The 18,091-nt window shown below is 30.7% G+C and overlaps 2 protein-coding genes and 1 pseudogene across 8 annotated transcripts; 1 reads left to right on the plus strand and 2 right to left on the minus strand.

Moving 5' to 3' along the window:
• Positions 1 to 2,230: 2,230 nt before the first annotated feature.
• LOC149510972 (wall-associated receptor kinase-like 2 pseudogene) lies at positions 2,231 to 3,263 on the minus strand (annotated as a pseudogene).
• A 3,827-nt stretch (positions 3,264 to 7,090) lies between these two features.
• LOC149510973 (wall-associated receptor kinase-like 1) lies at positions 7,091 to 12,790 on the plus strand. The gene is made up of 4 exons (XM_089756359.1): positions 7,091 to 7,937; positions 9,830 to 10,702; positions 10,865 to 11,059; positions 11,589 to 12,790. Exons 1-4 carry the CDS (start codon positions 7,235 to 7,237, stop codon positions 12,788 to 12,790), a joined length of 2,973 nt encoding a protein of 990 aa, XP_089612485.1. The 5' UTR covers positions 7,091 to 7,234.
• Positions 10,413 to 16,880, minus strand: LOC149510974 (15-cis-phytoene desaturase, chloroplastic/chromoplastic-like). Of its 7 annotated transcripts, none has more exons than XR_016334802.1 (6): positions 16,573 to 16,880; positions 16,243 to 16,433; positions 15,709 to 15,896; positions 15,130 to 15,292; positions 14,786 to 14,899; positions 10,413 to 10,533 (listed from the first exon to the last, which is right to left on the minus strand). XR_016334802.1 is itself a non-coding variant. In XM_089756584.1 (5 exons), the coding sequence occupies exons 2-5, from the start codon at positions 16,300 to 16,302 to the stop codon at positions 14,840 to 14,842; spliced, it is 471 nt and encodes a 156-aa protein (XP_089612710.1). In that variant the 5' UTR covers positions 16,303 to 16,433; positions 16,573 to 16,880; the 3' UTR covers positions 14,555 to 14,839. The 7 variants fall into 7 exon arrangements, 1 of the variants encoding a protein (XP_089612710.1); XR_016334799.1 differs by having other exon boundaries at positions 10,503 to 10,638; XR_016334800.1 differs by having other exon boundaries at positions 10,529 to 10,666; positions 16,243 to 16,371.
• Positions 16,881 to 18,091: the final 1,211 nt, after the last annotated feature.

Raw genomic sequence — 18,091 nt, forward strand, 5'->3', positions numbered from 1 at the left:
TACCATAGCTCTGACTCTATTTTACGAAAAACGTTAAAATGGAAACCTTAAAGTTTCGCAAAATTTTACTCATATACTGCCAACAGTTTGGCAACAATCAATTAAGGCCTAAAGATAATATAATTTGCATCCTACAACATAAGAGGTGAAAATATTTGCCTTATCTAATACAAAACAATAGCTAAAAACACAAATAATCAAACCATTTATAACCCAAAACCAACAATAGTAGAAGGATTCTTTGAAGCCCTGTAAATTTATCAAACACAGAAGACAAAAGCAAAATTCTAATAAAAAAATAAAAATTTCTCATTATTTTCTCATTTTCAAGCTTCTAGCAATCAAATATGGGACAAATTTCATTATTTTTGAATATCCTTTTGCATGAATCTAAACGAAAGATTTATAATTTATTATAATCATATATATGAATTAAAAAAAATTTAGTAACACAAATAAAGCAACAAAAGAAAATAAATGAAAAAGATAAAAGATTTACCTTGCATGAATTATCTTAATTATAAGCACTGGAACCTACAATACCGGTAAGCCACAAATACCCTTTCGTTTGAAACAAAAAAGAAAAAGAAAAAAAAAAGAAACACAATATTTAAAAAAATAAAAATAAATAAATTATCAACAGTTATAAGCTTGTAATCAATGACCTATTCCTTCATGGATTCAAACTGGGTCTTAGATTCCACTATTTTGGAGAGAAAACAAACCTTTTAGACAAAGATAGAGATTAAAGAGATTCAAATTTTGTTTTATTTGATTTTGTGTTGAGAAACTATTTCCTTTTGAGAAAATTTAAAATGGGAAAAAACAAAACGAAAGCTGGGAATGTGAGTGGGAAGTAGCTTGACACTAACCGGAAGGAAAAGAAAATTTTTTTCTTTTTTTTTTTTTTTTCTTTCTAACACAAACTCAGTCATTAAGATAAAAAAGAGTAAAAATAACTCTTTTTTTGTTATAAATTTAAAACTTGTCATTTCCTTTAATGTAATAATTTATTCCGATAGCAGCAATTAATAAAAATTTGTAATAGACCGGAGCTTTTTCTAATTCTCCCTAAAATATGATTCAGCTACCCCACCAAACTTTAAAAAGTAATGCTCCATCAAAAGTTTGAATTACACTGCCAGTATTGCAATCAGTCTCATCAAACTTCGTGAAAAAGTGGAAATGACTTATCTTTTTTTTCTTTTTTCGACTGACAAAATTGTTGTTGTTGTTGTTGGATGGTTTTTACGTATATCTTGTGGTCTTTATTTGCATTTTTTATGCCTAATGTGAGAATTTGTATTCAGAATTGGGTTTGTAAGTGAGAGATGTATGGTTTCACATTTAATTGTTTGATTGGTGGTGATCCGTAAACTCATATTTAAATAATATTCCATAACATACATTTAAGAGTCTCATATTCACATCTTATGTGTAGAAAAAAAAACACGAATTAAAAAAAAGAAGAAGAAAATTGTCATTGACCAAATTTCTTTATAAATGTGTATAATAGAAATAATACTTCATTTGCCCCTAAATTATTACACTTTTTCTAATGAGGTATCTAAATAAAAGAATTTCTAATAAGGTACCTAAATAAAAAATATTATTATTAAATTAAGATATTAAATAATAATTTGATTAATATAATACATAGATATAAATATAAAAATAAAACAAATAAATAATTAAAAATATAATTTAATATCAATTGAAAGTAAGACAAAACATTTTAAACCCACCTTTGACTCGAGTTTGATTTTTGGGGAAAAACCTCAATTAGATCCCAAACAAAAAACATATCCATAGCATTCAGAAGAGTTGAAACTCATTTATATAAATATTTTAAAATATAAATATATATATACTCGGTACAAGATAAAACATTCTAAATTCACCTTTAATCTGACTTCGATTAGAAAAAAAAAAAAGAAAAACCTTGAATTTATCTAGAATTTTTCAAAACACGGACATATTAGATAGGGAACAATCAAAATCTAAGAAAAATGGATTATTTTGTCATCCTTACTTTTATTAAATTTTTTTCTTGCAAAATGTATTTTAAAAAATTGAAAACATAAAAAGAAGTATTCAATAAAAAAAATAACATGAATAAGGAATAAGACAAAAATTTTTGAATTTAGAAGAAGGATAAAAATATGAACTAATTATGAAGATATATTACATCGAGTACACACCAGAGGAAGAACGTAATTACAATGTTAAACTATAAATTGTTTATAATTGACATGGTTGAACAAGTAGCAATAACCCAAGGATCGATTATGTCATCCGCATCAGATTCTTCATCTCCACTTGATTCAATCGCATTAGCTTCTTCTGACGACATAATCAACTCCAGCTCCATAGCAACTTGTTTCATTGTAGGCCTTTCTTTCCATTAAGATTCAAGCATCTTTTTGCTAACTTTGAAACCGCTACACTCTCTTCTTCTGGACCGTCATTCATTGTGATTGGATCAAAAATGTCAAATAATGAATTCTCCTTCATTAAGAGCAAAAAAAATGGTACCAAGCTTCTCACTTCGTCTGATTGTCTCGAGGTGATGGGTTTTTGTCCTGTCAAAATTTCAACAAGAACAACCCCAAAACTATAAACGTCACTTTTCTCTGTAAATTGACTTGATCGAAAATACTCAGGATCCAAGTATCCGAAAGCTCCTTGTACTCGAGTGGTACGACGAGTTTGTTCAAGTGCAATTGATCTTGATGTTCCGATACTTTGGCTCTGTATTTATCATCCAAAAGTATGTTGCTGGATTTGATGTCTCGATGATAAATGGGGACAGAAGCAGCCGAAGGCAAATAGGATAATGCATTGGCAATTTCTATAGCAATTAGTAAACGCATTTCCCATGTCATTGGGAATTCTTCATTTTGATCATGTATGAGTTGAGACAGTGTTCCATTGGAGATGAACTCATACACTAGCAAAGGGACTTTTGTCTCCAGGCAACATCCTAAAAGCTTAACCAAATCTCTATGGTTGATCTGTGATGAAATTATTACCTCATTGATGAACTGTTCGAGCTTCTTTTCATTAACTTTCTTCCTTGATTGCCACAATGCTTCCATCAGTTAACATTCCCTTATAAACAGTTCCTTGGCCTCCTTGACAGAGGATTCGATTGTAGTTATAGTAATCTGTTGCCTTTTCCAACTCCTTCGAAGTAAACAACCTAATTTTTTCTACATTACCTTCATTGCTGGACAATTGTTGTTGCAGTAATAAACCTCCATTCGTTTTAAAGTATCTTTGCTTAAACTTGATGCCTTTTCTTCTTTTCAGTACTTTGTACATACCACATGTACCAAGCAGCAAAAATATTGTTCCAATACTTGTGCTGCAGCCTATAGGGTACAAATTTTATTAATGTAAAAGGTAAATTTGAATACAAGCGATAAGAGTGGGGAGAAATTTGAATATAGATAATAAAGTTTCATCAATTTTGGAGTCTAATAGGAAGGTTGCCATCGCACCGAGAGAGGGTACATTTTATAATTGGACTAAATTATAAAACGAATCTTCCAATGCAGTGAGAACCCTTCGATTGAGTTGTCGGAGGTTTGGTTCTGCTGTTTTAAAAAAAAAAAAAAAAGAAAGCAAATTTGACAGGCATCTATAATGATTGCCAAGTCTGGTTCTTTTTGGGCTGACAACGTTGGTGAATCAATCGCTATGGGCTCGCATCTATCGTCGACACTTAAGTATTTATATTTATCAGGGCATTGCGACGAACAATAGTTGCCAGGAGTATTCAGACAAAGCATACGACAATTCTTATATGTAAGATTCCCACATTTGCCTGTTTCTGTCATTTACGAAATGAATAAAATAATTAAAGTTAGAAACACATATAGTTTAATCTTATATATATAGTTTAATCATCCTTATTGCCGCAATTTACGTAAGTTACTGGATTATTGACGACTACCTCGCTGCCTGGCGAGAACAAACGGAGCAGCTCCAGATTGATCCGACAGATGAAAGGTTTCTGTCCATCAGCTGTTTTGTTGCAAGTTACTCTAAACCACGAGTTTGTATAGCAGCGGTCTTTTATTCAAAATGGGGATGTAACATTCCCACATACTTCTGTACAAGTGGACTTGTCTGTCTCTTGGGATGCTGCTGCTTGTATTAGCCATAGCAGCAGGATGAAGTGAAACACCAAGTGAACACCCATGATCTGTCTTGATTTTTTAACTCCTTCGATTGTTAAGTTCTTTCCCTGCTGCAGGAAATGAAGATTTAGCTTCTGGATGAATAAATAGAAAGTAAATTGATAGACCGCTAAACTCCTGTAATTTCAATAATTATGATTTAATCCTCACAATTCAATTATCAAATATATAGAGAATTCAAGGTTTAGTTCGATTAGATTATGTAATTATTCATAAAAAGTGACATTTAATAAGTAAAGATTTAAATCTTAATATTTATAAGTTTTTTTCAATCCCCATATCGGTGCCTTACAAAGAAATTTCTTAGGTGTAGCACTCTCATTTTGTAATTTCACACCACTAAAGGCACTAACAATGTTCAAATTAAGAGAAACTTATAGAACTAATAAAAATGGAAACTTTAGCACATGCTTTTCAATTTTTAATAGTGGATAAAATATGTAATTTGCATGCTTGTGATAAAACTTTCAGCCCACCAATCTTGAACAGTTACAAGTAATGTTGCTATATGTTATTGCCCTTAATTTACTATGTGTTTGGTAAAAGGAAATTAAAAAAAAAAAAAAGAGGTGTAATACTAGAACAATCCGTGGAGATAAAAGTGCATGATGACACAAGGCTCAAACAGGCAAAGATACTGCTAATATTGCAACGAGTCTCACATGTGTCTGATTCTATATATAGCTAGCTTAGTAGCAAGTTAAATTGCAAAAGAGATTATGAACTGACATTGGTTTCAATGATAAGATAGTTTGTTCTTTTCTTAATTGTTTGAATTTGTTGAAAGATTATAAAATATAAATTATCATAAATTTACCAATCTCAACATATATAAACCTGTTGAACCGGTATTTATTATGATATATTGTTAGAATATATGAATGAAACTATTGTGTCTATTTTGTTTGAAGTATCGTGTGACAAATTTTGTTCATATTTTAGCATAGTATTGACAGATTGATGGATTTGAAACAAATTGAAAACATCACAAATGAAAATTTTGAGCTTTTTATAGTGCAAATAAAAATAAAACATTAAGAAAATATTAAATTGATGACTAATATGCAATTTACTCATGGTAAATTAGTAATGTTATTTGAGAAGGAAAGAAAAAAGTGTATAAATTGAGGACCAGGAAAAGATGTGTGAAAATTGATTAAATATGAATGAATTTGAAGTAAATTCAAAATATTAAAAACTAAAAAAATTAAATACTAATAAAATGTAACTTGAGAAATTACCACATACCAATGATGCAATTTACTCCCATTACTTGAAAATAAAATGTTTATGCTTGAATTTTGTTTTTTTTTTTTTTTTTTTTTGTATATAAACAACAACAAACTCATCTAATCTCTTCTTTTTTTTTTCATTCTAATTATATTACAAGTTGTTTTTGCAGTTAAAACTTTATTAAACTAATTAAAGAAAGCTAAAAAAATCAACGAAAGCACGTTGAAAATTCATGTAAAGTGAGTTTAGATAAGGAAAATTCGTGCAAAGTAAGTTTCCACAGCAACTTCTAGAGAAAAGCAAACATTGAATTTGTTTATCTCTAAAAAAAAAAAAAGAAGTAACAAAAACTTTGTTACGTCTAAGTTGGGGGAAACCAAAATGTATGAAAAATTAAGCAAATGCATTGACCAATTTTAAGAGCTTCAATTACTTAAGGATATTGCTTTTGAAAAAGAAAAAGAAAATGACAACCAGACCCGTCTGCTCCTTGCGATGTTGCTGGTTGAACAAGCCAATGTAGGCGGCTGATGTAAAACACCAAGTAAACGTCCATTTCCTCTTAATTTCACCCACCTTTGATTGTTAATTTCTTTCTATCAGGGAAGTCAATGAAAATTTAGCTGGGTGCAAGTAATAGGCTGAGAGTAAACTCAAAAATTTCAAAGAAATTTCTTAGCTCTGGCGCCCCAATTTCCTATTCTTGGCCCCCACGAAAGCACTAACCAAGTTTAGGGAAAAAATGGCATAAAACCTTTGACATTGATGCACTGATGTTTTGGCAAACTTCCGAATTATAATATGAATATAGATATTAAAATTTTATGATAACTGAATTTCAAATTCAGTTGATTTATATAATTATTTTTAAAAAATAGCATTTAAATTTAAATTTTAGTATGTGTAACTCTTCTTACCTTCATACTTTTTCAAGCTAAAAAATTTATAATTTCTTTCCATTAAGGTCTTAGTGTTTTTTTGGTTGATTAGCGATTTTCTGGGTGATGCATAGGAATAGAGTATTTTTAGGGGTTTAAAAATATTATAATTTTATATTTTTCTTTGTAATTCAAAAAAAAAATTTTGATGTAACAAATCAAGTAATGTCAATCCAGTAAAATAAATTGACCAAAATGTCAAATAAAATTATCATAAAATATTTAAAATTAAGGAGGCATTAATCTATTTATTTCTTTAAAAAAACTATCCATTTAAAAAATAAAAAAAAAGGTATCCATTTTATTTTTAGTAACAAAACTCTTTTCAACTTTAATAGTGGGAGATAGATTAGGGGAAAGACTTAAACGAAATTAATATTTAATTTATAATATTATAATAAATTATAAAAATAAAATGGTTGAAACAAAATTAATATTTATTTTTATATTAAATTATTATGAATTTTTATTCATTTTATTAATTTGTAATATTATAATAAATTATAAAAATAAATAATTTTTTGAACTTATTCCTTTCATATTCTTTGAATTAACCAAAAATATTAATATTAATAATACATTCTAATCAATCAAACTAATAATACATATTCCATTCCTCTTATCTTATATTCTCCCAAAATATAAAGTCCATTTTTCCTATATTACATTCTGCGAACCGAAGGTATGGTTAAGCTTTGGTCAAATGTAGAAAACTGGGCCGCAAATGCAAAAAAATTTCTTTAAACCTTTGAATATACGCCGGGCTTTATCTACTTGACTTAAGCAGCCAGCAAAATCTTCATCAATTTCCCTGATAGAAAGAAATTAACAATCGAGGGTGGGAGAAATTAAGAGAAAATGGGCGTTTATTTCATCCTGCTACTGTGGCTTATTCAAGCAGCAACATCGCAAGAGAATGGTTGTGAAGAAAACTGTGGACATGTTTTAATTCCGTACCCATTTGGAATAAGAGCTGGTTGCTATAGAAATTCGTGGTTTAGAGTAACTTGCAACAAAACCGCTAATGGGCTAAAGCCTTTCATCAGTCGCATCAATCTGGAGCTTCTCGGTTCCTTTTGGTCAGATGGCGGCGTCGCCGTCAACAATCCGGTAACTTATCTCAATTGCGGCAATAAAGGAAACAATACTGATCGTGCTAGTGTCAACCTAGAAGGCAGTCCATTTTTCTTCTCAAGTAGATTCAACAGATTCGGGTCAGTAGGTTGCGGCAATATGGCCACTGTTTCTCGCGAAATTCAATCTGATCCTCTCGCTAGCTGCGTACAACAGCGATATGACGACCTGACTTCTGAATTGGGTGGCTGCTATGCCATAATTCCTGAAAATCTCACTTCCTACACTGCAACCATGACAGAGATCATTAATCCTGGGAAGCAAGAATACAGCAAGAGATGCACATCTGCTTTCATGTTTGACTTAACCATGTTTAACTCATGGGATCCAGATGTCCAATTTCCCGGCAGCATAAGCATTGATACGACGCATGTTCCTGCAACACTTGAGTGGAAACCCGTCAAATGCGATTTGGAAGGTTGGCATTAACCGTGATCACTTTACTATTGATTTCTTATTTTATTAAATTAATATGAGAAACAATTAGAAAAATTTTTTTAGTGCTGTTGTTGGCATCTTAGTTTCTTCTCAATACACTTTAAAATTTTAATTTTTAATAAAATTATTTAAATACTCATTTATCAATTATTTTTTAATTTTTTAATTTTTTTTAAAAATTTATTTTCAAAAACTCTTAAAAATTTTCAAAAATTCTTAAATACTTTTGAACATCCATTTTCGGAAACTTTAAGAGTTTTCAAAAATTCATTTTCGAAAGTTCCATATGCATCCAAACATTTCAACATAAAATTTTATAACACTAAGTACAAAATCAAACAAAAAAAAGAAAAAAAACAAACAATTTGCTTTTGATTTTATGCTTTAACTTCGAATGGATAAAATTTTTTGAGTTTGGCTTGATTGGGGCTTAAAATCCTTTAGGTTTTCAGTTGGAAAGAGAAAGAAAAATGAGCTGTGAGGAGATGAAGTGTTTAGATTTTTGGTAAAATTGTATTTTGAGTTTGGGAAGTATTAAATAAAAAAATTAAGTATTAATAATAGTAAAGTGTGAAGAGAGAAAGTTGAGGTATCAATAGCACCATTCTTTTTTTTTTTTTGGGTAAATCCTATATACATCATAGGTGATTTGCTACTTTTCTATTTACAGTGTTTGTGGAAATTTTTTACTTATAATTTTGGGGTTGATTTTATTATCAGAAAAAGATAACAATATCAAAAATAAAAATAAGGATAATTTTGAAATTTTATTAAAATTATATTGATTTTTTTTTTTATTTTTATGTCCATTTTAACAATGAAAATAAATTTCAAAATTATAAATAAAAAATATAAATGAGAAAGTCGCACGTCACAAAAAATGTAAGTGAGACAAACCACAAGAGATACATGTAGGGTTTACCCAATTTTTTTTTTTTACCATATCAGCTTTAGCCTTGTGAAAAAAAAAAAAAAGAAAAAAAAAAGAGACTACTCAGAAACAGAGACCAACCACACCCACTTCCCTCTCCTCCAACTCCATTTTCGGTTTTTATTCTCTTTCGTTTTTAAATTCTTCTCTTTAATTTTCAATATATTTTTAAATTTTAAGCACAATATAAATCATTTTATGAATAAAGCTGCTTTTAGATTTAACAGGGGTGCCATTGCAAAGGAAGATTGTGCTAATTACGTTGTAGAGTGTGAAAATTTTTGGTTTTTAATTGGACAGTGTCGTTGATGTCAATTTTTCACTGGCCGTTGTTGGTCTAATATTTTATTGGAGATTTATTTGTTTTTTCTTTTTTTTCAACTTAACATAAAAATACCCTACAATTTTATTCTTTTCTTTGTTATTTTTTCTTTTATTTTTTTAAAAAAATTTTGAAATAATTTTTTTAATTTAATATAAAAAATATTATTTGATATATTATTACTTGTAATTTTTAATTATTTATTGACAAAATCATTATTTGTTGTAAAAATAATTTAATAAAATTTAATTATTTATTAATTTACTAATATTAAATTTTTTAAAATTTTTATAATATATATTTTTTAATCTAATACCATTATAATGATCATTTTATTTTTTTATTATAATATTATCTTACTGTTGCTATTAATTTTGTATTCAAATACATATTCGTTGATTTTAATATTATTATTATGGTAACTAATTTTATCGTTATTTTTATTTTTTATTTTATTAAAATCAATCTCATCACTTATCTAAATGAACCCTAAATAAATGTAATTCATATTTGATTTATATCAAAGAAAAAAATAACTACCCTAAATAAGTAAATATGTAAAATATTTGAACAAACTATTATTATTATTATTATTATTATTAATTGGTGCTTCTGTTCATGGAAGCAGCCGCACTTTGCCAAGAACTAGTAGAGCCAGTTGGCCCAGTACCTGTACTTCTCAACCATGACTGTATTGAAAGATGTGGGAATGTTAATATTACATACCCATTTGGAATTAAAGTCGGGAGTTACATGAATGACTGGTTCAGAGTAAACTGCAAAGAAACCGGTAATGGGCCTAAGCCTTTCATAATTAGCATCAACATGCAACTATTCAATGTTTCATTTTCCCTAGGCGGAGTTGTCATCAACAATTCAGCAACTTATTTCAATTGCCGCAATAAAAGTGAAGAGAATAATGGGGTCAGTGTCAACTTAACGGGCAGCCCCTTTTTCTTCTCACATATCTTCAACAGATTCGTGTCTGTAGGTTGCGGTTGCTTGGCTACCATTCTTCGTAATCCAACTGATTATCCTGTTGGTGGCTGCCAGCAACCTCGTTGTAGTAATATTGTGACCTCCAATGAGAGCTGCCTTGCGAAAATTCCTCCGGGTCTCAGTTCCTTTGCTGCGAACATGACAGAGATTTATCCAAGTAATGGCAGCAAGAAATCATGTGGATCTGCTTTCGTGGTGGACGTAAGTTTCTTGGATTCACCTGGAACAATAATTGCAAACCGCGACGTTCCCAGAACACTGGAATTTGGACTCATTCCTAAAACGCTGCACTGGGACTGGGATTCACCAAAAGATGGACACGTTCCTGCAGCACTGCAATGGGGCACACCATACCGTGGGCTGTGTTATTTGACTGGTTTGGATACCTTTTGTAGCTCCAGTGGTCAATATTGTTGGGAAAGCTTGAGCGCCAGCCATCTATGTGTTTGCAGCGTGGATGTCAATTCTGACAATGGTTATTATTATCGTGATCTATGCCAAGGTATCGTAATACAAGTCTTGCTACGTTGCAAAATTATATGTATATATATGCAAGGATTCGGATATTGAAAATTTACACGGAAAATGAAATTTTATTTGTTTTGGCATTTCTTAATTAACATATTTTTATATGAACTTAACTTTATTTATTTATAAATGACAGGAATAGGCAAATGCGATCTTAAACATAGGTATTGTCATATGCTTTGTTTGAATGCTCCCGATAATTATTGTTTGTCGCAATGCCCTGACACATATGAATACTCAAGTGACGAAGCTAGATGCTATCCCTCATTTAGTTTTCCAGGACGCCGGATGGAGAAGCCTACAAAGTCTCGGAATTTGGCGATCATTATAGGTATGCATTAAATTCATTTTTTAAAGTTAATATTACAAATGATTTTTAAATTATAATAAAATATTTAATATAATATTTAAAAAATTTTTAATACGATATTTAAATTATGAATTTTTTAATTAATATAATACTTAGAGAACTGTTTATTTATCATGTGTTATCATTTATAATTAATTATATTAAAAATGAGTATCATATTAATTCATAGATTCATAAATCATGTACTTAATTAAAAATTTTTTAAAATCAAATACCATGACATTAAATATTTTATTATAGTGAAAAGACTGTTCTTAACATTTTATTTTTTAATTTTTCTTTGAGCTGGAAGTACTACGTCTTCGTTGAACAAAAGATCTATACTAAAATTGCAGTACCCTCTTACCACTAGAATTAAAGCTCAAGTGCTGATAAATTCACTTTCTTAAAGATAGAAAATATGAATCATGTTGAATTGCATGTGGTTTTTCTTAATATATATTAATTTGCAAATTTACCTTTTGCATAATAAATTATGTTTCCTATACAGGTTGCAGCACTAGTATTGGGACAATACTTGTGCTACTTGGCACATGGCATCTGTACAAAGTACTAAAAAGGAGAAAAACCATCAAGATGAAGCAAAAATACTTTAAGAGGAATGGAGGTTTACTTCTGCAACAACAATTGTCCTGCAATGAAGGTAATGTTGAAAAAATAAGGTTGCTTACATCAAAGGAGTTGGAAAAGGCGACAGATTACTATAACGAGAATCGAATCCTCGGTCAAGGTGGCCAAGGAACTGTTTATAAAGGAATGTTAACTGATGGAAGCATTGTGGCAATCAAGAAGTCTAAAATGGTGGACGAGAAGAAAGTTGATGAAAAGAAGCTTGAACAGTTCATCAATGAGGTGATACTTTTATCACAGATTAACCATAGAAATGTGGTTAGGCTTTTAGGATGCTGTCTGGAGACAAAGGTTCCTTTACTAGTGTATGAGTTCATCCCCAATGGAACACTCTCTCAACTCATACATGACCAAAATGAAGAATTCCCACTGACATGGGAAATGCGTTTACGAATTGCAATTGAAATTGCCAATGCTTTATCCTATTTGCATTCAGCTGCTTCTGTCCCTATTTATCATCGAGACATCAAATCTAGCAACATACTTTTGGACGATAAACACAGAGCAAAAGTGTCAGATTTTGGAATTTCAAGATCAATTGCACTTGAGCAAACTCATCTAACCACTCAAGTACAAGGAACATTCGGATACTTGGATCCGGAGTATTTTCGGTCGAGTCAATTTACAGAGAAGAGTGATGTTTATAGTTTTGGGGTTGTTCTTGTTGAACTTCTGACCGGACAAAAACCCATCTCCTCGATACAATCAGAGGAAGTTAGAAGCTTGGTAAACTTTTTTCTGCTTACAATGAAGAATAATTCCCTATTTGACATTCTTGACCCAACGGTAAGGAATGATGGTACAGAAGAAGAGATTATAGCAGTTGCAAAGCTAGCGAAGAGAAGCTTGAATCTTAATGGAAAGAAAAGGCCCACGATGAAACAAGTTGCAATCGAGCTGGAGAGGATTAGAGCATCGGAAGAAGCTAATGCTATTGAACAAAGTGTGGCTGAAGATTCTGATACAGATGACATAATCGAAGCTTCGGCTATTTCTTCTTGTTCAACGTCTAGGTCAATCATAAACGATGGTGTAACTCTACCATTGGATACATACTCCTAGTTGGTTTCCAACAGTACTTGTTAAATTTTCTTCCTTTGGTTTCTTTTCTTTGTAATATATCTGCCTGTGTGGTTCGGCTTATCCTTGTTTTAATTTCTACCTCTTTTTGTTTCATTTTTTCTTCCTCTCGTTAGTTTCTGCTCACTCCTTATGGAAGGTCTCAAATGCATGTCTAAGACCATCTCCTTTTCAAGTGTCATGATTGATTAGAATAATCTTTTGACGATGGTTAAACATAATATGAAAAAAAAATTTCTAGTATTGTTGACATCTACCTGTTGATCTTGGTATACGTACATGTGAAGACGAAGTTTATATTATTTCATACATGTAAAAGAAGATACCATGCAACTTCTTTTTTACTTATTTCTTTCCATTGATTTTTAGGTGGAATAGTGCCGAGTGACGATAATTGTTGAGATCTAACATATGCCATCACTGCCATCATTTTGAAATTTCAGAAAGTGAACGAGAAAAATGAGGCCGCCAAGCGTCCTAGAGGAATTATCAAAAAGGAAAAAGAAGACTTTAGAATGAATACCTAATGGACAAGACTCCATCATAGAACAACTAAATATGGTAACCTCGGACCTAATATAAAAATTATATGGTTTAAAATTTTGATAAAAATCATGAGTTTGAGAAAATAAAAAATTATAATTTATATTTTTATATTGACACTAATTATAATACAATAATTTTAGTATTTTATATATGTTTGATATAAAACAAATATAATACAAATACGAATTATCACGTTTATGAAGCATGAACCCAAATATTCTTATTTTATATGCAGTTGTTTATCACGGGTAACAATATATTCATTCCCTTTCAGCAAGAAAATTGACTATCAAATTCCTCTTTCTCCTCCAAAATATCACAACCCAATCCGATATAGCTGCCATTAGTTTCAACCAGAACCCAGTTTTTTTTTTTTTGCAAACATGTCCTGTAAGATTTCCCCTGTTCTTTTTATACTTGTCCTGCAATCCGATATCCCCTGTTCACTACTCTTGCTTCCAATTTCAACCAGAAGCACTCACTTTGGTAATTGTCACCTATGTAATGTTAGTTATAACCAAAAGGGGCAAAAAAAAGAGAAAAAACAACATCAACAACAACTATCATTGAAGTGTAGCGTTCTTCTAAGTTTTGGATTCTATCTATTGTTCAGTACTTCGTTTTTTGTTTTCTGGATTATTGTAGGAAAGAGGGTCAATGAAGAGATTCAGAGAAATCTAATAGAAGGGAAAGGACCACTTTGTCGTGTTCATTTAGGAAGCGGTTATCTCTCGATAGAGTGTCTTCCTCTGCATGCCAATAGCGACAAGAAAAAATTTACTCGGGTAACGAGGGACCATAACTAGTTGTTACAAAACAAAGCCTTGCTATGTGAGTAATAATTCTCTAAAATTAAGTAACAGATATACAAGAATTAAAGAGATTAAGTGAGGATATACTATAAGTGTTCCTAAATAAATAGCCTGAAACATAACTCTATCCCTACTCTATATGTTCCTCTCTCACCTGTCGAATTAAACACTAGTAAAAATATTTTTTGTTTGTCCTTTTCCCCTTCAATACTCGCACTTTAATCTTTCTACAAAAGGGAAGCCTCAATTTCTAAATTACAGGTTACCACTCAATCTAGTGGGGTTGCAATGTCAATGAACTCAGCCTTTCTATCTTAATTTGTTGACTTAAAGATGAATAATGCATTCTACAGCATAATTGTGATTATGATTATTTATGATGACGATTCCTCAAAAACTTAGAAGTTGCTAGAATGATGAAGATTATATAGATTCCCTTTCTTTTTCTTTCTTTTTCTTTTAACAGGCTAATTGAAGATCATATAGATTCCATCAAAAGAATTTTACACGCAGTTTGTGATGCTGTCTTTGCACATGTTACAGATTTTTTAGGGGTATATGATATATATATATATATATATATATGTGTGTGTGTGTGTACTGCTGAGAGACCACTAACCTACTCGCCTTGAACAATCGAACTTGTGAATTTTTGCCTTCAACATAAAAGTCATCAGTGAATGTTTGCTCCTGTCAACTTTCTTTGTCCCAAAGTAAGAAGCAACTTGTAATCCTGCATATTTCGATACATTAGAAGTGCTGAAACAAGCACAACAGATAATTTCATTTCATCGTCCTATTGTATGGACTTATTGCCACCTTTACAAGACTCTCCTGGCATAGTATATAGTAACAGGTTTGGCATCTAAGACAACTAGTAATTGAACTTTATGTGGGGAAAAAGTGAAACTTATGCCGGTTCAGTTACAGCGACATGGCAGAGCAAAATAATGCAAAAAATACCTGTACAATAGACTGTGCACAAAGCTTCCCAGAGAGAACAGCACCTTCCATTGAAGCTAAATACTTTTGCTTTGTGTAATCACCTGCTAGATAGAACCCCTCTATCGGAGATCTCTGCAAGGGGCGGTAGGGTTCACAATTTGGAACAGTTTTATATAAAGATCTGAAATGATAATTAGCTTTTAGTTTCAGTAGGAATCTAGTGACCAAGGTACAAATGTAAATTGATTTAAGGCCTGCAATCCATTTAATATAAGTGTACAGTTCCACATATAGATAAATGCATTCATGCATGCATGTGCAAACATATGTATGAAATGCTACTGAAATCCTGTTTAGAGATCGTATGAAAGTTTGTCCAAGATAGCATTAAAAGCTTCCATGAAAAATTTGAAATAAATATTTCTCACATGTTTCTAGCACAATTATACTCTTTGATGCATCACTATATGAATATAAGGGGAAGCCATCACCAGCCATGTATTTTTCAGCCATGGCATAACATTTCAAGAAATGGCTTGGATTTGATTTTTAAAAAAAGTACTAATAAAGATTCTGAAAGAATGCACTCAATCTAACCTTGGTGTTTTAACAATATGATACTTTATGACTTTTGCTTTGCTCTGATCTGCAGAAATTTCATCAGGAAAGGGCTTTGCAAGTTCCTTCATTGTGGCATCAATAATTTCTGAGTCACTCTGTGCAATCCATTCTTCTGCAGGGGCAAAAACTAACTCCAGCATGGATTGGTTTGGATTGTAATATTCCTGCATAAAACAATAAATCATTAAGTAGTGGTTGCATGCATGAATGGGGAGACAAAAAGCTAATTCAGTTAACCTCTTTTATATAACGAAAAAAATTATTAAAAGGGGGAGTAACAGTAATGTCTCTGCACCTATCATTTTATTCTTTTATAATTATTACTTTCTCAAACTTTCCTTTTTCTCAATTCTCATGAAAGGTTGAGTTAAAATTACACTTCTATATCCAACCGTTCTTTGGATTTGACAGTTGCCAATAATTAATAGGTTCCCCTTCCAAGGCTAAGTCAATTTTTGTACGTAATTTTCCCATGTTCATCAATACCAGTGACTTCATTAGGTTGCTTACCTTCTGCCTTAGATTGGGAAACAGGAGTTTGATGACTATTGGACACCTGATTACCGCCATTTGTTTCAGGCATTGCTTGGCTATCAATAGGCAGAGACCATAGACTGGAAGTAATAATATCCCTACACTCTGGTTTCCACATTCTTATAAGCAAATAACTTTCTTCCTCAAAATTTATTCTAGTTCCATTTCTACATGAATATCATGAATTTAGAAAGACGTTTAGCAAAAATTCATAAAGCTACGATGGGGCAGGCAGATAACAAGCATGAGAGCTGAATATAGCAAAGAGGGGGAAAATTAAAGGGCTGATAGATTAAGGAGGAAGACCTGCTGAAGAGTAGATGATCATAGGTGTTCCTCAATTTCCTATCAAACCTGCAAATGGAGATAATCTATATCACTCAACCATGGGCTCTCATATTAAATTTTGGTGGGAAAGGTATAAATATATACATATTGCAGTCTTGAAACGCAAAAAAGATCTGAATATCATAGCACTATAGATAATAATGCATCTGTTTATAAGGGAATAGCACACATGTATTACTAAATTCATTTCATCAGTGAAGTGCAGTGAATTAATAAGAAATTAGGGACAAAAATGCTTGCTACAATAACTCTGAACAAAAATAATGCTGCATTGGGAGATCAGTGAACGGTGTTGGGGACAATGTAAAACCTAAAGGTTTTAACATTGGTCTAAACTTGTGATGCATGAATCCTTCATTTTTCTGACTGCTCGTTGAAGTAGGAAACAGCTCCCAGCCATCTCCACTGAACAATTACCCCTTGCATGTGAATTTCGTCCATATTGGGCTTTGAGTTTAGCTCCACTCTGCTTATGAGCACTGAAAAGTACTCCACAATTTTGCCCTCTCATTGTGACTCTGCACAGCATTGGCCACAATATAACCTCAAATGAACTACCCCTTTTCTGTATAACCTCAAATAAATCACCCTTTGTTTGTCCCCTTTTCAATGGGAAAATAAGAGAAAACCATGGGATATTCAACCAAAAGACCAAAGCTTATTAATACAGCTTAAAGATGCTGACATGAAAATAATAAAATTTATATTTTATATGAAAATTAATAAATAAATCGAAATAATTAATTTATTAAGGGTTAATAGCACCTATAGTCTCTAAATTTTGATCCAAATTCTATTTTGATCCTTAAATTTTAAAAAGTTCTAATTGAATCCATAATTGCTCAAATTTATTTTATTTTGGTTTTTTGATCTCTAGAACTGTCTAAATTGACAGCAAATGCCAACTGATATTACGTGATGACATCAATTAGCTTACGTGGCAGATAAAGGACCAAAGTAAAATTTTCTCAAAGTTTAAGGACCAAAGATGAAATTATATCAAAATTTTATATATTCCATACATGACTTATAAAAAAAAATACTAATTTTAAATTATATTTGCACATTTTTTATAATACAACTTATTAGATAGAATTTTGTTTTAAATAGAAAATAAATATTCAAAACTTAAAATTAAGTTAAAATTTTCAAATTCCATTTTTTACAAATTTTAATACATTTTAAAAACAAAAAAATTATTAAAAATATTATTTTACTCATATGTCATAATAAAACATATTATTTTCTATCCAAAAAATTATTTTTTTTAAATATTAAATTTCTTTTATCTTCCTTTTTAAATATATTTTATAAAATATGTTTTATAAAAAAAATAAATATGTTTTAAATTATATTTTTATTTTATATGAATAAACATTTTTATATTTTTAATAGGTTAATAAATTTATTTTAATTTTGAAAATGATATGAAAATTTTTTAAAAATATTTTAACATTATATAAAGTTTTTATTTAAT

Source organism: Durio zibethinus, chromosome 27, assembly GCF_047325235.1.
Source record: "Durio zibethinus cultivar Kanyao isolate XHJ-2024 chromosome 27, ASM4732523v1, whole genome shotgun sequence".
Classification (NCBI taxonomy): domain Eukaryota; kingdom Viridiplantae; phylum Streptophyta; class Magnoliopsida; order Malvales; family Malvaceae; genus Durio; species Durio zibethinus.